We start from the raw sequence: 24,488 nt of genomic DNA, 5'->3' as shown, positions 1-24,488 counted from the left end.
TAGTGCCCCACCTAAGAGGAATGTTACCATAGTTTTGTTGAATTAAACTGTTGCGAGGACGTATTCTTGGGTCAGAATATTCTTTGCTGGCTTATGCAGCACACTTTGGAAATTCCTAAGACATGTGCATATAAGTCATGAGGAACGTCTTTTCTGTATCCGATGAGGATGCATATTCATAATTTCTGCATGCAAATGTAATCAAAGTCAAATTATCCTGCCATTTCGGCTCAGTGTGAAGGCTATTCACACTAATTCCGGTTGAAGTCTTCATTGAGGCATCAAACACAGGTAGGACCTTACTTTTAATGGGCAGGTGATGTGCAAAGCAATACACATCCTTGTTCTCTTCTACGAAGGGAATGGCTGGTTTTATATGAGCTATTCTTGGATCGTCTTATGAAACGTTATTCACAATTCCTTGTCCTTACCACGACATTTTTCCAATTGTCTTAAACTTACACTTAAACTTACGTGTGTTTCCAATGGGAGTATGATATGATTATTTTTGAAATGTCACGGAACTACATGTCCTACAAAATTTCTACCACACTGAGTAATCTGGTTCTCTTTGGCACACGGCCTATCCCCTGAGTCGAATTAAAGTTTAAATGCGACGTGGAATTCTACTATAGATATGTTGAGTACGAACGTTGCATTATCCCTTGGATTATTACCCAACTGTGTTTTCGGGGAAAGTGATAGTTTTTCCTTTTTGATCCCTTCGATCGAAACTCAATTTTTTAGAATTCAAACAAGTAATATAGTTTCCGATAGTTAGCCCATATGTAGTTAATTCGAGAGCCACTTACTTCCTTCATCTTTTTTGTTGTAGTTTAGGTGTGGGAGTTGTAGTCTCTTCATCTATTCAGGGAGAAATGTTGCTGGTGACTTCAAAAGATATGTTTCAAATGTAATGTTAATGTAATAAATTGGATAAGAAATTAGTGGAGAGTCGAATTTTTACTGCCCTTCGAACGGTCCCGGCGTGAATACCACCTTTCAAGTATTCGCTCGGAGCTTTCGAACTTATCAAATAAAGGTTCCTCAAATATAAGTTGTGCAGGTTCGTAGTTATTATTCGACAACTGGACATGCTTTTACTTCCCCTTGCAAGAAGCTAATCAAGTGCTACAGGTCCGGTATGTTGCCTAAAGAAAGGTGTTCTAAACCTGATGCTATTGTATGAATATCTGAAATGGCGTCGCTGATAAGCAAAATTAATGTTTCCGATACTGTGCAATATGCTGAGGTTACTTCAAGTACAGATATATATTGTTGTCTTTGCTACCCGTTGACTTAGCACCTGAAAAGAATTATTCTATGTTTTATTTACTCTTTCACCCTTAGCACAATATTGAATACTTTTTTACTATGGAAGGCTTGCGCTTGCACTGCATAGGATCTCTGCTATTTAAGTTCCTGTTTGTTACCAGTGTCCCTATAATTTTGTTAGCAAATTGCAAAAAAACAAAGTGGGATTTGCAGCACGGAATGTCTTAAGTAATCCCTGCCGGCCGCCTCGAAACAAATGTGCATCATCATACCTGGATCATTAACTTAATGGAAATAATATACAAGTAGATATAAATCTAAATATCTGGTTCAATTTGATTAACATAAATTGCAGAGGTCAATGACAATGCAAATTATCACAATATTTATTTACGTAAATTGATAAAACAATCATGTGTGTATGAATGCACGTGAAATACGATAAGACAGGAGGCACTAATGTCAAAATTGATATATTTATCTCCGTTACTAGTCGGTACAATTAATTAAAGTCTGTACTTTTTCCAAACTCATCTTAGATTGCTCCAATTGCGGGAATCATATAATATTCGGCATCTTTTTTGGCAAACAATTCAATCTTTCTACTTTTTTTAAACTATAAATTTCTGCTTGAAATTATTCCACTAAATTTTTATTCGCCGAAAATTGGTTCAAGTTGCTTGATGAAAGGGGGTTACCAAAAAGTAGCTGTTATCATTTTTTGTTGGTACACCAAATAGAATAACATCAAACAAAATTAAGTTGATGTTTATCTATTTGAATATGTAGTGAGTTCAACAAATATTTATTACAAGAAAATTATTATGGTCTTAAATTTATTGCTGTACCTTGGAAAAAAATAGATCATCTGGGAAGTAGGCTCAGATTTATATTTAAGATTTGAGTCACGCTAGTTAAATCTAGACGGTTAAAGAATGTGATTATCAAGTTTTATTGCTGCTTTCAGATTGTTGATGACTAATTAGCAAGTGACTTAACTAATTTAGAATTCTTTTAGATAAGGAAATGAGCGTTTGGATTCTGTTTGCTTAATGCCATATGTTTTATGCATTGATGCATGATTTTTAAAAAAATCTGTCTCTTACAAAACAAACATTTTCGAAGGTTTCCTCAATTTGATTACACCTGAGGGAGGAAAGAAAGGTAACGAAAAGCATAGTATTCTACGGTGTAAAAGATTTTCAGAATCATCCATTCATGCATAGCTCGCATTGTCTCGGATATTCATTTCGATGTGGTGCTGACATTTTGTCTGCTAGGGAGTAGTAATCTGACGTAAAAGAGGCAGCTTTGACCTTCAATAACTTTATTAATAGTAGCAGGATTTCCACCAAACTTTTCAGTATGGTGCTTGATATCCTATTTTACTGAATTACTGTATTACTAATTTAGATGAACTTTAGGAGGGGTGTTGGTAAAAAATTTTCATAATATAATGATATGCTCAAACAATGGCAATATTATTTGAGCAAATATCATAACCGGGAGCATTTTAAGACCTAGATACTGTGTTTGTGGACCACCATATTGACCATATTATGTGGACAGTACATTGAGTTTCTAGGCGGCATGGGATGTTATGTTGTATATGCGGGTCGGGTACGAGGTAGCTAACTGGTACGTGTGCCGATAACCCTTAGATGTTGTTTCCACGTTTTTCGCTTCAAATTCGCATATGCGGCGCAAAATTTGCTCCGAAATTTTTAAAGCGAGTGCTAGATTTTTCGAAGCCTACAATTTTAGTACATACGAGTACAGCTCCTTTTGCTCGTTCATACTTTTTCTTTACTTTTGCTTTGTAATTTATTCCTTTTTTGTTTTCTTCTTTTTCGTCTGTACTTGATCTCTTCTCATAAATTATCAATGTGAAAACGAGATTGAAAATGAGCCTTAAAGTTAGTTTCCGAACTCAAGGCGGGATCCCTTCTTCGGAAACTTGATGATGATCACCTTTCTCTACTCTCCTGAAAAAATGTCAGAAGCCCAAGTTTTACTAATGAGTGGAAGAAGCAGAGGTAGCTGGAGCTACAATGAGTATTTACGGGGAGAAACCGTTAAGTGTAGGAGCCCTTGTCTCGCTTGTGCGCTTTGATGGCGGAAATCATATCATATTTGGAGTCCGTATCCGCGCATTATGATTTCATCCACAAGATATGATATGTTATACTGATGAAAACGGTGAAATGCGAAATGTTCCATACTCCTCTTAAGATATTTGCTGTCGTGAAAGAGGAGCCTATCGTTAACGTCCCTCATAGGACCATCGAAAGACTTGCGACCGTAGAAAATTGTTTCGTGATGCGGTATACGGTAGTGAAATCGTAGTTATTTGCGGCAGCTACAGCTTGATTGAACAGCATAATAATGAATTCTCGCTTGTAATGGTGAACTCTATGCTCACTTCGCGAGGTTTCCTGTTGTATCGGAGCTAAAACACATCATATTTATACACACAGCGGCAATAAGGGCCTTCATTTCCCTACGCTCCTCGGGGCTACCTTTTCTAGCCGCCGTCCTTTCGGCGCCCCTCAGGGAAATGGCTGATTACCTCAATTATCTCTCAATTATATCGGGGAATAGAGCACTAATGCGGCCCAATGTGCATCAATATTCTCTGGCTGTTTAAGATATCTGACCAAATACTGTTGATCACAATATTATTGATTTAATTAGAGGTATGCTGCCGGTCAGTTGACAACCAACTGGCTTCCTGGCTTGAACAATGTGCCACCAATGACGAAGCGCGGAAGGTGCAGAGAGCGATAAATGTCTCTTGGTACCCATGACCGTGTTTCCCCATCACATGTTCGATTGAGGTGTTATCAGAGCTCACCTTGGCAAACAGATCTCATATCACGGTCCTAATGTCACCTTTTCGAAACGTCTCCTGTACGCATTGAGTTGCTCATATAAAGCCTCCTCATTTGCATGGGAATTTTCCTTTGGAGCATGATGTTGCACTATTAAGATGTTCCTCATCCTTGACCGGAATCACACATTATGTATTTCGGTCCTCACAACAAATGGGGGCGCCTAGCAGATGCAGATAACATTAATCCTATTCTGAATTCTTGCTTACTTCCGGTAGGTTTACCGAAATACAGCAGTACACTTCACTCTGGGGAGTCCCACTATCTTACCTCGCTTAACCTTAGAATATCCAGCTTGTATTCCTGAAATTGGATCAGGCGAGCATTCCGAGAACCTCGATACTGGCTAAATCGACGAACCCGAAAAAGCAGTCCGGTTCGGAGGTTTGAAAGCGGGGGGGACGAGGAATACTTTGAGTGAATTCTACAATCCCTTGGCCCGTGTCTACTCCTTGATACACCAAGTTAGACGGTCATTCAGATATATACCTATATAAGGACTTTTCCCTCCTCCTCCCTCAAACAAGTTTCTATGGCAGAGTTTAGAGAAGAGGAAGAAGATTCGGACAGGTTCTCTGTCTGACTGGTCGTCGCACTCTTCGTGTATCAAAGGACAGAACATCAAGGGAGTCGATCAATTTCTCAATCTTTTCTTTCTATGTTGCACCGAGCTTGATACGTCGTATTGACTGTGTTAGGTCCGGGTTGGTTGTTTTGTCTAAAATTTAGAAATTCAAGTAGAAAATAGAATAGAGTAGAAAATGACCACCATTGTTACTCAGGAGCTCCAAGCTTTCATCAAAAATCTCTCGGCTCTGTGTCATCGGTATACTCTGAGGCTGAAAAAATATCTAATGATGACCCAAATTGCGGCCAGTTACCGGTAGCTATATTGATTAGGGGGCGGAAATGGCAGTGGAAAGATCACACTTTGAGGAAGAGCGACGTATGCCATGTAATGGAACTGCTTATGCCATGTAATGGAACCCGAGAGGAGGGGAACAGAGTTTTCAGAAAGCCCGGAGATAGGTAAAACTTATTTCGACAAACCGAGATTGATGGCGTGTGGGAGTGGTAGACACGCTATCATCTATTCAGGAGATATTGGCTACCGTATAATATGGATGTCCCGTTTTCTGACATGTTCTAGTCGCAGCTATAAGTTTGCCCATATCCTTATTAGAAGGTAGATTTTCTTTCTGAGAGTAAAAGTGATATGTCAGCATTCTTTCACTGATAATAAAATCCAATTTTTAGTTTTTTGAAGGAATTTAATGTAAGACACTTCAATGGGGTACTCCAACGAGAACTTTGTATTTTATTGAAATGAGACCCTTTCACTTAACTGTGAAGATTTTGTTTAGAAAATAGATTTCTAAGAAGCTGTGGACGGATGTCGTATCAAGCTCTTAATTTTCAATTAAACTCCTTTTTGTGAAAAGCAATCGACTTAGGTCCTGAAGTGTGCTAAAACACTTCGCTTTTAGATCATAATTGAAGATTAGTTGCTTATTCCCCAAAAATGATAAAATTTGCACCGTATGAGCAAAAACAATTTTAATTTACCTCTCATCGAAATATTGTTTTCCAATTATGTTTTGTTTTAATGATGATAATACAAAATTTTCAATGCTATTGTCTAGTTTATGAGATGAGATGGATAATGTACTCCTGGAGACAAGGGTTTTGATAAGATAAGTCTTATTCGCTGAAGTGATCATAATTACTGGAAGTAAAATAATGCAGTTATCTTCGAATATCTACTAAATGATAAAAATAAAGAATTGATTATTTCTCTCATTGTACTAAATCTTTGAATTTTAATTAGTTTATCTAATCGGTTCAACGATCACCTTTGATTATATTTTCTTCTGTATGATTTCTTATTGGATGAGTGCATAAGGTATTGCGTATTTCAAAAAGATGACCAATTATTCGGTTTGAAGAAGTTAAGATTCAAGGTAAAGGTGTTGTACGAGTTGTTGGACAGAATGATAGTTGTTACTATTAATTGTATTGGCCTCTTTTCGTAAGCAAATGGGTGATGAATCTTTTTCGTTTTGAATTATTTTGCACTCACTGTAAAAGCCTAAGTGTCGTAAATTTAGGTATTGCAAAGTTCAGTCATTTTAATGTGAAAAGAATTTGCTTTTGGACTTGAGAACCATTAAATTTGAGAGTTACATAATTTTAGCATTACATTATTGTCTGTTTCTCCTTGATTGGACAACGCACAACAAATTATAATCTTTTAATTTGAATAACCTTGAAAATAATAAATCTACACATATGGAAACCCCCAAGTAGCTCTCTTGAATTACTGCTCATACCATAATATCTCATCTAAAAAAAGATGTTTTTATGGATCTTTTAGAGATATTTATTTTATCAATTATTAGCAATATTAGGTGTTATTATCGTTTCTTCACTATATTTTTTCATCGATATTTGCGCATTTGACATGTGTACAAGTTTTCATCGAAAATATGTTGTTTACACATCGACACATGCAGTCCAATGACAAGGGATGTAACAGTACGATTATAATAACTTTTCTTATATCATGAAATTTGTATCAATTATTTGCTCTTATTTTTAAATTAAGGAAAATGATCATGATGCACATATCCACACATACATTTAGATACTGTACAGTAAATTATTATATAATTAATATTTAGTACTACTAAAATTATATAATTAGTTGTTCCCCCATTTTTGAATGGTAAAGATGGAATTTCAGGATTTTGTATGGTTTTTCACGAAAAGACATTTAACATGTTGATCAACTCCTTTGTAAGCTTTTATTAAAAATATTGTCTTAATAAGCCAGGCCTATTGGAAGAATTGGAGAGTAGAATGACTATCAGCTTTAAACTAAATACTGTGGTCATGAATCTCGTGACTAATCAGTTTAGTTGCAAAAAAACTGTTTATCACCAACTTGCATTATCTCTCTGAAAATTTGTCTTGGGGACGACTCACCATTATTGCAGTTTTCACTTAATTGTTAAGACATGAGTTTTTTGGAACTTGTGATTAGCGTTACGTTGTTTTGAAATCACATGATGTTGGATCAACGTTAAATTTGAGAATGTGGCTTGCATTCGAAGAAGTCAAAGTGGACATAAGCTAGCTCATGCAGAAGCTGTATAGTACTTTACCCGTGATTCGTTTCTTCATTCTGCCGTAGTTTGAAATTCATTGGATTTGATTCTATTGTAACACTCAATCGATGAAAACTTAAAAACAAAGGAACCTTGGGTAAAAGTTAGTGATTCCAGAGAAGTGATTCCGGCCTAAGTGCTTTTTCTAAAATGATGACTTGCAACTTAAGGGCTTAAATAATGCAACATTTTTAGTTTTCTTCAAATCGGTACAATGTCATCTTCATGCAGAACAAGTCCCAGCCTTTATCTTTGAGATTTCCATAAAAATCGATCAAAGACTAGCAATTCACGTATATGACAGATGTGGCGGTTTTCGTTGCTAACCAGCTATAGTTGAATTAATCTGGTTGCTAATGGCGCAACTTAACACTTAGTATGCTGTTAGCCGTGGCTTGAATTCGTCAGTTTGTGGAGTTTTATCTACTAAAACCACTCCCGACTTCACTTTGAACCGTGGAATCATCATATTACACTATCGGGCGGGGTTACAACGTTAGCTAGCTCTGCTTCCTTCCATATATGACGTCCATTAATATACTTTCGTAGTAGCCTCCATTTTTAAGGTCCACACGCACTTTTCTCTGAAATGATTAAACTTATTCACACGAAATTTGGTGGAAAGGTTGGAACTGTGAACCCGCCTACATGGACCTGTTCTCAGGAACTATCCAATCGGAAATCTGAATATATAGTGCTCCATACACATGGTATTTACGCCCCAAAATAGTAGTTATATTATGTTATTATGTTATATTATGGAAATTTACCGCCAACCCGGTTTCCTGAATTTAAAAGTGAAACAGTTTACATTCCTTAGATTCGATTATGAAGTTGATCACGTTCCTGTTTCCTATTTTTCGCATCCTATGCCACATTTTTTTCTAGTCCACAAATGTCGTGGAATTAGTAAAAAACACGTTCTGTAGGTGCTCTAGAACCACATCGTAATTTGGACAATGAGGTGAAATATCAACTGTAGTGAACTGTAGTGGTGTCCTTCATGCTTCCTGAGAAACTAGGTCAGATTATAATGTATTTCTCCTTGGTGTATTTTTAACTACTTCCTGACGGTAGGGACCAGCTTATGTGTCTACCGACTCTTCCTTAGGCATTTTCATCGCTGTTACCATCTATTTACAGATCTCTGAAAGAAGAATACATCTTTAGGGCTGTTCGTCCACCAAATTAGAGCTGCATACAGTTAAATGAAGTTCATATTATGAGCTTCCTACATTCGGTATCGTCTTTGCTGGAACCATATCATATGTCTTTCGCGATTGGTGATGGGAATCTCTCTTCCTCTTCGTCTACAGGCTTCAGCTCAACGCTCTCTACCCAATCCTTAACAGTGCTGATTGCTTTGAATGAGTATATTTTAGCATCCTTTAGATGCTTCGCAACCGCAACTAGTGCTAAGTCGTTGGCGTAATCCATCACCGAGACTCCACGAGAATTAGAAAACTAATTGTCCATGATGATCCTCTGCAGTGGATCTTCTACGGTGTCCTTTGAACCGTCGGGGGACCAATACACCCTTTGGGTTCATCCTAGGTTTCATACCAAAGCCTTCACTTTTGTAAGTAAAGACTTCAGTATAAGGGTCCAATTGGCTAAATTGAATGCAACCCTAACGGCCAAGATTACCACCATGCAATATATGCTGTTTCTGCCCTTTCCTGTCAGGAAGAAGGGAGTTCAGAATCGCTACTAGGATCGCTGGAGTAGGAATTAACACTAAACCTTGTCGAATTCAAGCTCATAAATGAGCGAATGGGTGTGATGCGCCTGCAAGACAAATTTAAAAATATTATAAAATAGATATAAAATAGATATTATCCCAACCGAAAAGGAAAAAGGTGTTAGTTAAAGGCAATTCCTAAAAAAAAAATACTTGGCGACACTACCGCAAAAGTGGGGAACAGTTAGGAGCGAATAACTAGTGGTGACGACTTTCATGATACATCGAATGATAGCGGCCAGCCTCATATTGGTTTCCCATATAAATGAAATATAATTATAAAAGAGGGATACTTCCTATAAAATCACATCGACAAAAGACCTCGACATTCTCAGATGGCATTTTATTCAATCAACTAGATCAAACTCTCTCTCGAAAAGATGGCCTTTGTCGTAAGATCATATCGAGCGAACTGCGACCCGGACCATTACCTAGTAATATATAGAAACAAGTCGGAATACCGGAAGCTCGCGCTTCGGATATAAAGGTTTTGTGTTCATCTTATGTAAGAAATTTCAACGCATATTTTTCTATCCGTATTTAGCTACAAATCCAACATAATCCTTCATATTTTTCCAAACTACGAGACATACGCACATATTACAGCCATAGATATTACGCTCACCCTAAACAAACAAACTGCCTATTTCCGAATACTGTACACATATATGCACGTATATAAATTGATCTTACCCATATTTCCGATTTACTTCTTATATCTATTTGAATTAGGCACTACCCGCAAAGTTCATTAGCACGCATATATTATATACCTACATGCGCACATGTCTGGCTGGCAAATAACTAAAAAAACTAAAACAAAATAATTCTCTGCGACCCAATTCACAAGAACTTATTTCGTTGTGGTATTGACGAATTGATATGTGATGATGACGTCATGCAGGTTGTAGAGTGCACGAAATTCACAAAAAATTGTAAAGTTTCACCCCCTATAACTTTGTTAATAATAGTTGGATTTTCTTCAAACTTGACCAAACTGTGCATTATGTTCTTCATTACACGCATGCCAAATTTTGTACTTCTGGGATGAACACAAGAGGGGTGCCGGGTAAATTTCTAAAATGTGGAAATATACTATTATTAACTTTATTTGTGCAGATATCGGAACCGGATATATTTTGAGGCCTAGATTTCGTAGAGATGCGCCACTGTGATTTTTTTCAGATTTTTCGGTTGGATAGGTTCTGAGAACGAGACCTGTTACACTTTTTGGGGGTCATATGTTGAGCGCTCACTCCTCCATGTTTCACCCAATATCAAATATTGAACCAGTTTCGAAAAGTACTAATTGAGACCTTTCATTTGATACCCCACATGGCTACATTCTGTGAAAAAAAAATTTGCACCCTCCATTCACATGTATGGGGAGCCCCCCCTTAAACTTAACACAAGATGGCGCCACTTACTGCATGTAAAGGGATCACCAGATTACATACTCTCACCAATTTTCGTGACAATCGGTCCAGCCGTTTCCGAATAAATCGGGTGTGACAGACAGACAGACAGACAGACAGACAGACAGACAGACAGACAGACAGACAGACAGACAGACGGACAGACGGACAGACAGACACCGTCTCGATTCTAATAAGGTTTTGTTTCACACAAAACCTTAAAAACGCAGCTTAATCCGTAAATTCCAGATATAAAGGTTGCAAAACGAGAGACTAGCCAAGAAATACAGAGCGTGGTTGGAAGAATGATTGATTTTCATATTACAAAACATCTCAATTTGCCCTGAAGGTGACATTTGGGAGGGATTGAAAAATGTATTCAAGTGAGAAACATGGCAAACGCTTACGAGACAGGTGGGAGTGACGGAGTGACTCCACTTTTATTCAATCTGCCACAAGAACGCGCCTTATGGAAAGTCCCGGTGGATGTCAAAGGTATCCTGTTCTATAAGTCTGGCTAAATAATAGCACACGCAGACAATACTAACATAATACTACGATCTTTCACACATGAGGAAGGATTTTTTGTAAAATTCGGGAAGGTAGTAAACGAACTAAAAACATCACAATCACTTCTATATTTCCCTAACTGCACAACTAACTGAAAACTTGAACGCGTCTGACGAGGTGAGGTGACAAATTGAGCTCGCAGATAAAGCGTTATATGCTGTTCTAGTGATTTTAAAGGCTACCCCCATACGCAGCAGTCTATAAGTCAATCGGAAGACCTGTGTTATGCTCTGAATACGAAGCGTGGGTCCCTATAGAGGCATTCGAGAAAATGCTGAATACATTAGAAAGCAGAGTTAAGAAAATAATCATCGTAGCAAATTGTGATGGAAACCGGTGGTGAATCAGGTGGAACCATGAGCTGCAAAAACATTTGACAAGCTAGAAATTTCCATGATTTTCAAGATGTGGAAGTTACGTTGGGCTACTTTTCACGTTTGTAAAATACTCGAATACCTAGAAGCTACTCGGGGAAAAGCCTAAAAGTTAAAGACCAGTAGGACAATCAAGGAAACGAATAGTGGAATCAGTATACGTTTAGATAGCCTCAACGTCGACTACCCTTTATGTTAATTACATTTTGGTTAAACCGGTCAAATTAGCCAATTTGATGATATTGACCGTTGTTCTGGGTTTAAGAAATCTATGCTGCGGATTTCAAACAATTGGGAGCAATCTATTACCCGCTGCGTCTAAGAGGCAACAGCACTGGCGTCTGTTGTTTGCATGGTGTGGAAAATGCCCCCTTGGATATGTATGCCTCACACAACTCAGCAAATATATATAATATAGAGTTCACCATGACCTGAACGACCCGATCCTCTGTTCTTTCCTATTCTGCTGCGGAGCTCCAGCAGACGTTTCATTTATAGGGGGTTGCTCACGAGGATACTTCCGCATCTGAATAAACCTCCTTAAAAAATTTTCTCTTGTTTCACTTCGGCTTAAGGCTTTTGCAGACTACCTTATAGGCGTGTTTTTATGTCCGTAATTGGTCCAATCTTCTGCGTTCTGAGCGACTCATCTGGTACGGTAGCCAGTCGATCGAATTCACTGCTCCACCAATAGTTGTGTTTTCAGCTGAACAATGTGCATCTTCACATAGCTGGATTGCATGCTTATTAGAGAGGAGGAATTTGCTTTATGTTCTTATTACATCTCCATGGATGTTAGCTCCCCCCCGCCGGCAACCACATTTGGGTTGAGCTACCTTGTTCCGAGAACAAGGTTGTCGAGCATGTTTTCGAACTCAGACAGTGTAAGACTTGGAGCGCAGCAGCTAGATGTACACATATACATATATGTTATTATTTTTTTTTTACACACAGAAAATCACTAGCCGACTAACTCAGCGTACATTATATGGCCTAGCGATCGCGCGATGCCCAAATCTCGTCAAGATTTCGGTAGGATTCACTTATAATGGCAACTACAAACGCGGATTCATAAGTGGTCTACGGAACAAATTCTGCGTGACTCTGTAATAATTGAAGTTCAAATTCCATTTGTTCATCGCAGTTGACGCCGGACATTTGACACTTTTGAAACTATGCCAGTTATCTTGTTCTTCGCATACTTTGGACAAAGTGTCTCTCCTCTACACGCACAAAAAATTCAAATTAGCCCAATGCACTGACATGAAATCTCCACCTCGAAATGGAACTCATGTTAATGTCTATTCAAATAAAGTTAATAACAGTATATTACTACAAGTTAGAATGAAAAATTCATTCGCCTAGTACATAATTTAACCTAAATGTAAGCTGCAACATATGGCGTAAAGCTGAGAAGTTTGGTGGAAAAGCTACTAGCACTAATAAATTTACAGTAGATCAAGTAAATCTATTCGTGTGAATTGAGCGCACTGTAAGGTATCAGAACGCATTAAATTGAATGGTCTAAAGTACCAAGGAAGGGAACTGTCAGTTCAAGGAATTCCCTGCCATCCGGCTCCTCCATCGGTCGAGTTCTATCTTCTTAGCAATGAGAAGGGCCCGAACGTAATGGGCAACACGGTTCCACCTGTCAGCAGTCCTAAGCATCTCTTCGACAATGTTGTCTGGAGGGAGATCCCCTGTGTTTAAATAGAGCTGCTGACGAACCCCATCCCACCTTCCACAAAAAAAAAAGTGTGGTGGGCGTTGTGCACAACTCCATTGCGAAACACACAATCCGGAGAACGCGCTTTTCCAATCTTGTGCAGGTAAGACTGAAAACTTCCATGCCCACTTAAAAATTGGGTAAGGAAATAGTCAGTCTCACCATGCTTCCGATTCAGCCACGCACCTAAGTTGCCGATGAGCCGCGCAGTCCATCTGCCTCTACTTTCACTTTTCCAAGAGAGCTGCCACTCTTCGAGAGCAACCACTTCCCTTGGCTCATCTCCCTTGCGCTTGTATATGGCCTGACGCTCCCTTGCAAGATGGGCAACGGGGATCACTCCCGCGATCACCATCAGGACTCGTGTGTGATCAGGATAGTGCGGTACGCAGGCGCCACCCGTAAAGCTCCCCGTCTCTGTACTTGCGCGAGGCGTTTACGATATACCTCCTTGTTAAGAGCGCCAGCCCATACCTCTGCGCCGTAGAGCAGGACAGACTGCGTTGAACTCATCAGGAGACGTCGCCTACTAGACGTAGGACCCCCAATGTTTGCCATTAGCCTACTTAACCCCGAAACTCCAGCTGCAGCCTTGTTCGCTGCTCCTTTGGTTTGCTCAGAAAAGCTCATCTTTGAGTCAAGAGTCAACCTGAGGTACTTTACCGCTGATTTTGACTCAATTATTGAGTTTTATTATGATAATACTTAAGGCTATGCTCGAGATAAGCCTACAGCAGTAGGAGGGACTGGCGCTCAACCATCACGACCACCGCATCCGTTTCGAGCATCGTTATCTTCAACGGTGAAACGACCGTTATCCGGTCTGGGCCTGCTTTAATAAGGAATTCCAGATACTCCGATTTTGCACCAAGGTCAGTCAATTTGATATTCCTAAAAGCAGTGTGGCGTCCTGGTCTACGCTATCGCTCCACCTTAGATAGCGCTTGCCACATTTTCTTTTTCTACCAAAGATGCTCTTATAGACTTTCAGGGCTGGATTCGCCTTACCCATATGGATTAAATGGTCCGCCTACTGCAATCTATTATGTCGCATTATCCACAACCAGACAGTCATGGTATCGCTTATAAATTTCGTCATTACATAGGTTACGGAATCGTCCATCCTCATGCAGGGGGCCAAAAATTCTTCCGAGGATTCTTCTCTCGAATGCGGTCAAGAGTTCGCAATTTTTTTTACTTAGAATGCAGCTCTCCGAGTAATACATTAGGGTGGTGAGACGTTTTGAGTGAAGCAGGTTCTGTAAGCTGAAAAAGGCTCTGTTGGCTACCAACAACCGTGCGGGAATTTTATCGTCTCCTATCTTTATTGTTCTCATATGGTTAGTACGATTTGTTGTTGTTGCTTCTTTATTCTTTGGTGCTGACGTCGCCACCATGTACTTCGTCTTGTCTTCATTAATAGGAAGCCCAAGATCTCGCGTTGATCACCGCCCGGGTTATTGTTCCCATAATGTCAATATCGTCAGCATAGGCTAGTAGTTGGGTGGAATGAAAAAGGATGGTGCCTTTCGCATCGCGGATAACTTTTTCGAAGGCCAGGTTGAACGACGTCGAATGGTCTGCTGCTTTTATCCGACCTCACAAGTTGATTAGGATCAGGTCAGCCAGTCTTATTATTTTGGTCAGAATGATATTCTCTTGACCATGTACAGTTTTACCCTGACTTTGCCTATCCGAGGGGCCTCGAAGCTGATGAAAAGATAGTGCAACTGATGGCAATATTCCAACAGTTTTTCCATCTCTTGCCGTATGTTTATGGACTGCTTTCCGCGTAAACCAGGTACTTCCAACACCATTTCGTGCCACACTACTAGTTGGATAATCCGCAGTCTGTTGTCATTGGCAGTTTTATGTAAGCCATCGGAGCCAAAATTTTCATAATAATAAAACTTTGTATTAATTTGTCTATCAGACATTGCAAGGAGATTTCTATCTCTTGTAGTTTAATACAGTAATGATGAATACCAGGGGTAAATGGGAATTTGTTGAGAAGAACTTAACAACAGCTTTTTCAATATATCATCATAAATCAGGCTAAAATCAATGAAAGTACGCAATGAAAGCCGGAATGAATACGAAGGAGAATTATAATTCTTGCGAGTGCAAATATGCCCAATAAATGCCACCTAAAATCTTAGATCGTCAATGCAAATGCGACCATTGTGAAACCGAAAAGGGCGATTTTCTAGCCTAATTTTGCTAGCCTCTACATAAGTTTTCCTACATGGTCTTACAAGCAATGCTACATATATCTTTAGGGCTATCTAAAAATAGGCACTGTAAAATTCGTAAATTATGTTAGTTACGCTAAGCAATACGCATTGTGGAGCTTCATCTTCTTACTAGCTATGAAGTATCAACGTGCCAATATATGTAAGTATTTACTTTTACTAGTTCTCATATGTAAAATAAAATAAATCCAACCATAGCGTGTGTGACTAATATTTTAACAACCATGTCTATTTGCATTTTACTACAATGTATCCAATTTAGATATGAACGAGGTAAATATTTAATGTAAAAGTAAATAACCTAGTCCACTTTGCAAAATAAGCATCCAACTCATGTTTGAAAGTAATAATAGCGTTTTGTAAGTCTCTGATTGGGGCCTTGATTCGCTTAGGGGAGACAGAACGTCACACGCGTTCTGATATGGAGATTTAGCAAATAAATAGTTTAAACCTTTGAGCTTAACATGGATTTGACTTTTATTTTAATCAAAACAAATCTATATTTATGCGGCAGAGAAATCCCTTGCGGTAAACTCAGGAGGACAGCAGATGTTATTTTGTCAGAATGGTTGATCTAAAGTACTCGAAAGTCTGAACAAACACCTTTAATACTTGAATGTTGTATAACCAACAATTTGCTGGATTTCTGTAACCCCGTTGATGCTGGAGCTTATTTAACTCATACAGCTGAGACCGGTGACTGGTTGCAATTTAGAATTTTTAAGGCTTTGTTTTCAATCTTGGTTTTGCTTTTATGTGTTTTTATTCTTCACAAGCCCTCAGATATAATCTCTAGTTTGCCCATTTTAGCCTAATTTACTCATTAACTTGCGGTAGTATCCCACTATCTCGAACGGGACTATGTATTATGGCTGAGGACTATCTCTAGCTGTACCGAATACCCTATTCTGGTATTTTCATCTATCAGAACAAGTATCCACATCAAGTCAGTTACTTTGATTGACGATACTTCTTTGATCAGGGTAAATCGACATTTTTCGATGCTATTTCGTCGTTCTGGAGTTATTGAGTATTGGAACTGATAGGTAGAATGAGTCTCCTTCTCCCACTCTTTGCTATCGGTGATCGATATCTTGATAATAATAATAATAATCGTTGGCGCAACAATCCAATTGGATCAGGGCTTTGAAGTGTGTTAGATCACTTCATTTAAGGCCGTAACGGTACACTACAAGATTACAGTACCCTATAGGGGGCAATGTGGTCAGCATTACGCTTACCCGAGATTATTATCCTGATTTAACTCAGGGCTTCATTCACAGCTGAGTGGACTGGTTTCCGACGTCAAATCACGATACAAATTCTACTGCCACCAGTGAGATTTGAATCGTGACCTTCCGTATGACAGCCTTGTGCTCTAACTACTCAACTATCCGGACTATCTTGCTCTGCCCAAATAGTGATTGTTGCCATGATTGGCCCTGCACTATGCTCCGGTTTTCTCAATAAGGACGTGATCAATCTGATTGAACGTTGATCTATCTGGTAAAACCCATACCTGCGTTGAGGGAAACAAGTCGAAGAGATTACCACGTTTCTGCTACAAGCGAATTTTGTGACCCTGCTTCCTTTTTCGTTACTTATATGGTACAGAAACTGGCTCCCAGTAGTTCCACGGTGGAGCAGATCTTTTCTAATATTTGCGTTGGAATCGCTGAATACTATCTCCATGTCGTTTCAACACAATAAATTAAATACTAACTTAAGGCGACTATAGAATTCACCTTTTACTGAGTCGAAATATATAATATGAAGACAATGGATAAAAAGGAATTTCGTGTGTGATAAACATTATTCGGACTTTGGAAGGGGGAAGTTTAATCGAGGCGAAATGAACACCGAGGACGATGCACGCAGTGGACGCCCTAAAGATGCTGTTACCGACGAAAACAAAAACAATCCAGAATATAATTTTGGTTGACCTGTTCGAGCTAGCTGAGGCTCTAAAGATATTAAGCAGACGTACTGGACATATCGTGCATGAATATTTGGATCAACCAAAAGCAACAAGTTGACAAAATATGACTCTATTATCTTACATCACAATCAAAACGATTGTCGTCTGAGTGGACTGCACGTGCTGCATCATGCAAAGACGCAACAGTCGGTTCGCAAGGCTGTGGTGTCAGTATTCTGGGATGCGCATGATATAATATTCATCGGCTATCTTGAGAAGGGAAAACCATCATCAGCGACTATTACATAGCGTTTGTAGGATGAAATCGCGGCAAAACGACCCAATTTAAACAAAGTGAAGAAAGTGTTGTTTCATCAAGACAATCGATGCCACAAGTCACAGAAAACGATGGCAAATTTGCGAAAATTGGGCTCCGAATTACTTCGGCATCAACTGTATTCTCCAGGTCTGCTCTCTAGCGTTTTTTTCTGTTCTTAGATCAAAAGAAAATGCTCGCTGGAAAGTAGTTTAACGCCGATGAAGAGGTTATCTCCGAAACTGAGGTCTATTTTGGGGGTAAAGAAAAAAACCGTACTATAAATATTATATCGAAAAATTGTATGACCGCTACAACCGTTGTATCGCCTTCAAAGGCAACTATATTGAATAATACAATCAAATTTTATCAGTATCATCATCATATCATTATCGCTTTACTTTTAAAAGAGGTTTCTAAAAGGGTTCTACTATTTGTTAATTTTTGAAGATTTTGTTGAAAACAAGGTTGAAGCTGTGAACATGTAGGGGATGAAAGGTTCTGATTAGTACTTTCCGAAGCAGGTGTTAGTTTTAACATTGGTTACAAAAGCGAGGACTGCGGTGGTCCGAAAAGTGTCAATTATTTCAAGGACCCGTTCTCCAAAATTGTCCAACCTAAAAATCTGAGAAATAATTATGGTGATCCATGGTATCTAATAATAATAATGGTATGGTGGAATCTAATAATAAATAATAATAACATATATGTTCAAATAAATAGTAGTATTATATTATTATATATTGAAAATTTACTGCGAACCCACCTTAAGATTCTCCTACAGTAATAAATGTTTGAGTAGGGATCACCACATTGGGAAGTTTGGTGGAAACCCTAGCATTACTATACAGGGTGCGGCAGCATAACTTCCTTTTTTAAAATGCGCGCCACTCAGTCAGTTGATGTCATAGCGGAGCGCTAGTAGTCTCGTTCAAGAGGGGATACTGTAAAGTTTTGTCCCGACACGGTTCAGTCGCCATCATGTGTTGGAATAGTGAGGAGCGTGCTTTTGCCGTTGAGGTTTACTTTTCAAGCGGATGTTCGGTTATTGCAACACAGCGTGCATTTCGGATTCGTTTTAATTTAGCCCCGTTGGCTCCCGTCCCAGACCGCAAATCAATTGTTACATGGGTCACTACATTCAGATAAACTGCAAGTGCGACAAAAGGAAGAACTGGAGTCCCTCGGCCCGTTAGATCACTTGAGAACATTGAAGCAGTGAGAGCGTCAATGTTGCGATCGCCACGGCGTTCTGCGCGCAAACACGCATCTGCCCTTGGACTATCCGATCGTTCTGTGAGAAGAATTCTTGGTGATGATCTTCATTTTCATCCCTATAAGATGGCGATAGTGCAGGAACTTTCAGAACGTGACTTCAATTCTCGGATGAACGCGTGTGAGCTTCTTCTTGATGTCGTTCCCGAGGGTGCTATGGTTTTTTTAGCGATGAAGCCCATTTTCATTTGTGTGGGTCGGTTAACAAACAAAACATGCGCTACTGGGCTGACACCAACCCTCGAGAATCGCATCAAAAGCCTTTGCATTCACCCAAAGTCACAGTGTGGTGTGCAATTTCCACAGCTGGAATTATTGGTCCCTGGTTTTTTGAGGAAAATGGGGGATTTGGGATTTGGGGGACACTTGGTTCCAACAAGACGGTGCAACAGCACACACTTCAAGAGCATCGATAGCTGTTTTGAGGGAACACTTTCCAGACCGCGTTATCTCAATTAGAGGCGATTTGGAATGGCCGGCACGCTCTCCCGATCTGTCCCTTTGTGATTTTTTTCTATGGGGTTTTTTGAAATCCCGTGTTTATGTGAACCGTCCAAGAATCCTACAAGATTTGAAGACCAACATCCAAGAAGAAATTGCCAACATAACACCTGCTATGCTAACAAGAGTCATGACAAACGCCAGAAATCGGTTTACGCAATGTATCGAGAATGGGGGACGTCACCTAACAGATTTGATCTTCAAAACAATGTAAATAAAAACTTTAGACATGTACCTACATTATAAAAACTAAATAAATATTTTCTGATGCATACAATAGTTTTTATTGAGCTTTGAAAAAAGGAAGTTATGCTGCCGCACCCTGTAGTAGGTCAATGTTGTCGCTTTCGCGTTAAATAACTACTTCCTAAGAGACAAAATGTCAGTACATCATCAAGAAATGAATTTTTTTTACAGTGCAGGGCTTCGGAAATCCAGTGCCGGCGGGTTCCAGGAGTGAGCGAGCGGACATCCTTTGATATCCAGCGACCGTAACTTAGTAATAGGAAACTTGGCTACTTTGGCATCTAATGCTGCAATAGATATATATAAGTGGAAATGAAGTCCTCAACGATGTTTCTCATAAGAGCTCGAAGCTTGGAAGGGAAATGTTTCCTCTCGGCAGTTGAGATTCGTTCCGGGACTCGGACAGGGATGCGGATAATTCTCGGATCAACACGAATGCTACTATTTTAAAAGTCGAGCGTAGAAGGCAGCAAATTGGAACAGCGCTTTTTTCACTGGGAGAACAATTAAATGAACTCTGTGAGTTCATCAAGGGGAAATGGAATATTCACCAAAATATAAGGGCCCTAATTCAGGATAGTAAGTTTTCCTATATTAGGGTAGTAGAGGAGAAAAACGCCCAAGTGTCATTTGGCAAAGATACACGAGAAATGCAGGTGACACCTCGTCAACAAAATTTAATAGGGACGGAATTAGTGGAACCCTTGGTCCAAGCAAGTGACCAATAGGTGGAATCAGTAGTTAAATTAATTACCGCGGACAAGTTAACCGTAGGTTGGGTCATGTGCCGACTTAGGAATGATAGATGCTGCAGCTACCTCGATTTAGGTCACTTTGCAGCAGCATGTACTAGACCTGCCCTCGCAAACCTATCCATAGTGGAATGTAAACGTAACGGCCTTCTGTGAACCCGGTCAGGAGAGAAAGACTCATCTGGAGACGCGGCGATATGGGCATGCGGAAGGCAAGCGATACAAGAAGGAAATAGCATTCCCAGGAGCCCGCCTTGTCAGGGCAAAAGTTAAAAGCGACCATATCTACAGTTGCTACGCTCCTCCTAGTTCAACATTAGTGCAATCTGAGGATATGGTACACAGCTTGGGGTTAGACCCCAGAGACCACATCCCTAACATTATTCTTGGGGATTTCAACGCATGGGCCTCATACTGGGGAAGGTGAGTGATGAACACCAAGAGCCAAATCGTACTTGAAATCTTCGCGAAGTTGGACACCGTACTGGACAACGTTGGATATGTTCAATACTTCCGATGCAGAGGGTTAGGCTTGATTGAGGCTAATTTACCTCACTACCTCGTTGGCGATGGGGACAGTCTGTCGGGTGAGCGAACATTACATCCACAGTGACCACCAGGCCATCCTTCTCGACATTAGAAACCGAGGAGGCGTTGACTGCCGCCTCCCGCGCAAGAGAACTGGAAAAATAGAAAAATAGTTAGGCTAGTCCAGTGGCACGCAGTGGTGGATAGTCAACCTCCAGCATGGATAACGCCTTATATTGCGCCTTATATTGTGCTGAAATCCATCCTGCTATACGCGGCTCATATCTGGGCGGGAGCACTAGACAACACGGTGAAGTTGAGAAGGGCTAGTTCGTCACACCGACCAGTTAAGCTGAGGGTGTGCATATATGTATCTGGTAATTCTCTTGGACTTTTTATGGGATGAGGCACACTGTCTCTATCAGAGAAGGAGGGTAAATCCGCCCGATGTAACTACGAACTTACGAAAAGTCAATAGGAGTGAGCTGTACAGGAGATGGTAGCAGCTATAGGATAATTGTGTAAAAGGCTGCTGGACCCATACAATGATTCCCTGTATTGCGAGATGGGTTGAACGAAAACAAGGACAATTGATTTACCACCTAATACAGTTCCTTATGAGACCCGATGAACACAGGAAGTATTTGCGTCGCTTGGGGTTGGAGGAGTCTCCAGGCTGTTCTGAATGCGCGAGGACCCGCAGCATGTTAGGTTCTATTGCCTTAGATTCGCGATTGAAGAAGGACGCCCTCATCGTAGTTATCGGACCCCATAATCTCACGAAGGAGATGCTGAGAATGGAATCAAATTCGAGAGCGGTAAACGTAACAATAACTGCAATAGACGAAAGGTTGGGCGTGACTTTATTGTGTTGGCGAAGTGAAGATGGTCCCGCTGATAATTATTAGGCAGAAGTGCAACCTAACGTAGCAGCGTCTTTTTAAGATTTCCACCTGCATGCATAAAAAAATGAACCATCGAATTGAATATTGGGTATATTCAACTTATATTCAATACGAACTATGTATAAATAGTATCTTCGTTCTTACATAATATTTGCTTTTTAGCTAAATTCTAGACACGACATCATAGTCAATATATTTGACTTTCTCGTACTTTTTCACCTGTTCGTCTTCCTTCAATGAAGAGTCTTTTTTCATGTTGAGACCTAGCTAAGATCCTGATTACTACTCCGTCCTTCTTGACGTCTTATGCCTGCCAACTTATCATAAAGTGAGAAAAAGTTCATTTTGATTGCTCATAATTTTTTTTTGCCATGGCAATATTCGTTCTAGGGTCACTTACGTAGTCCTGTCTGCATCGACGTCTAAATCGCAAACAATTACATTCTCTTTCACGCATCCTGCGTCGAGTTGGCGCTATTACTTCATAATTTCTTATATTTAACGCTTATGTATAATTACCTTCAAGTTAGAATGCACATACCATTTTCTCATTTTTATTTTTTTTTTCATTCCAGATACTGAAGTGAATTCTATGATCAAACAACATCAACATGTCGGAATACTTCGAATTTCAAATGTCCAGCAGCTATAGGAGCGGCACTTCATCATATCTCGATGCCGAATCAAAGTCAATCAACCGTCATGATCCTGGAGATCGACGTCGCGCCTTGGAAACAATAAAGGATATGATTGGAGCCAGCACAAATCTTGTTCTACGCGACAAATCCTGTTATGTAGACGATGAATTTCTTATGCGTTTTCTTTACGCTCGCAAGTTTCGGATTGATGAGGCCTTCGAGTTGATAGTAAACTACCATTCATACTTGCAACGGAACAGGTTGCTACTCCAAAGACTGACCATCTTCGATGAAACTATACAGTTGGCTCTGAGAGACGGTTTTCCCAGTGTCCTAGCAGATCGCGATCGACGTGGAAGGAAGGTTATTGTGTTCTTTACATCGAACTGGGATCCTACGGCATTCTCAATGGAAGTAGTGTACAGAGCTTTTCTCCTATCATTGGAGAAGTTGCTGGAGGACAAACAGAATCAATCGCAAGGTTTCATAGTTATTGTGGATTGGACAAATTTCACTTTACGACAATCATCACATTTAGCTCCGAAGACTTTGAAGCTTATGATTGAAGGATTGCAGGTGGGGCCTCTATTTTATTTATTAAACAAAACGCATATAATAGAGGAAAACTATCCAATAGAAATTCATTACTATTATTCTTTCCATTTTTAGGATTGCCTTCCAGTGCAATTCAAAGCAATACACTTCATAGCACAACCATGGTACGTCGAAGCAGCACTTGCCGTGATAAAACCCTTCCTCAAGGAAAAAACACGCAACAGAATCAAACTGCATGGGGGTAATCTCTCAACCCTCCACGAATGCGTTCCCAAGGACATCCTCCCCACTGAACTAGGAGGCGAAGGACCTGCATTGAATGCTCTCGACTGGTATCACACACTTCTCGAATCCAGTCAAACAATGGATTCGCCGAAGTCCTACAGGATCACTGAGACCACCATTTACTCAATGCCACCGAAAGGCTTCGTCAAAGGATCGTCGGAAAATTTGAAAGCCAATTTTGAGCCGACTGCGAAAACAGCTCTGATTGAGGTCAAACATAACTTGTGACAGCTCCATAAGCGGAGATGATCAAGGAGTATATTCTGTTAGTGTGTTTTAGAGCTAGGATGTACGTTTAAATGACTCTCTTTTCCCCTAGATGTCTAATAGATTTGTGCGACTACTTTTTATAATCTCATAGGCTTAGGAGCATTTTGTACTTTGTAGAGAATCAATTGAAATTCAGTATTTCCAGATATTTATGAAAAAAGTCAAACTTTTAATGATCATTCTCGAAACTGTGCATATAAACTTTATCAATGCTAAAAATAAATACATTTAATGACAGTGTAAATTTATGCATTAGGACTTTATTTATTGCATGTGAAATGAATATCGTATCCTTCATTTCTTGAATTAATTTGTATTCCTGCTGAAGAATTGTAAGAAAAAATAAATGGCGTTTTCTAGAAATTGTGGCGTCGTTTGGTTTTTGTACCTTTTTGATTGAATTCTTCTTTTTCTTTGGCGGCCTCATTCTGTAAATATTTAATTTTTTTGGGTATTCTCGAGTTGCTCATAGGCGGTAGATGGCCAGCACAGTGGAGTCTTTGTAGTTAGATAGGATTCATACAGCTCGTTGCTGCACCTGATTTGGCCCTCATTTCCCATGCTACCCAGCTGACTTATTTTGAATTCGCACTTGAGCTACCGTTTTTGTCTTTGTCCTTTCAATGAGCCGGACTAGTTACGTCGGAATGCTATCCCGTGTGAAGGCCGTTTTTTTTTGCCTTTTTTGAAAAATTATTCTGGAGGACTGGATAAAGATAGAAATGTGATTTTTTCATCATATATTTACTGATATCTCTAGTATATGTGATAAATTTCAGCTTGATATCGTAGCTAGTGTTCGGAATACGTGTCAATTTATGCACCGATCTCCAAAAAAAAGGTGTGTGTTCATATGAGGAAAAAAAACTAAACTAATGTGGACAATAT

At 39.6% G+C, this 24,488-nt stretch overlaps 1 protein-coding gene across 1 annotated transcript in view; it reads left to right on the top strand.

Annotated features, from left to right (window-relative positions):
- Positions 1-23,963, top strand: part of LOC119661674 (clavesin-2-like) — an 84,914-nt gene extending 60,951 nt beyond the window's left edge. The window contains exons 3-4 of the mRNA XM_038071111.1: positions 22,428-23,066; positions 23,160-23,963. Of these exons, the coding sequence (XP_037927039.1) occupies positions 22,464-23,066; positions 23,160-23,558 (1,002 nt within the window). The 5' untranslated portion in view covers positions 22,428-22,463 and the 3' untranslated portion in view covers positions 23,559-23,963. The remainder of the gene's footprint in view (positions 1-22,427; positions 23,067-23,159) is intronic.
- Positions 23,964-24,488: the final 525 nt, after the last annotated feature.

The sequence above is a fragment of the Hermetia illucens genome, chromosome 1, assembly GCF_905115235.1.
Source record: "Hermetia illucens chromosome 1, iHerIll2.2.curated.20191125, whole genome shotgun sequence".
In the NCBI taxonomy this organism is placed as follows: Eukaryota; Metazoa; Arthropoda; class Insecta; order Diptera; family Stratiomyidae; genus Hermetia; species Hermetia illucens.
The sequence above is the reverse complement of the archived record's forward strand: the minus strand, read 5'-3'. Positions and strand labels throughout refer to the sequence as shown.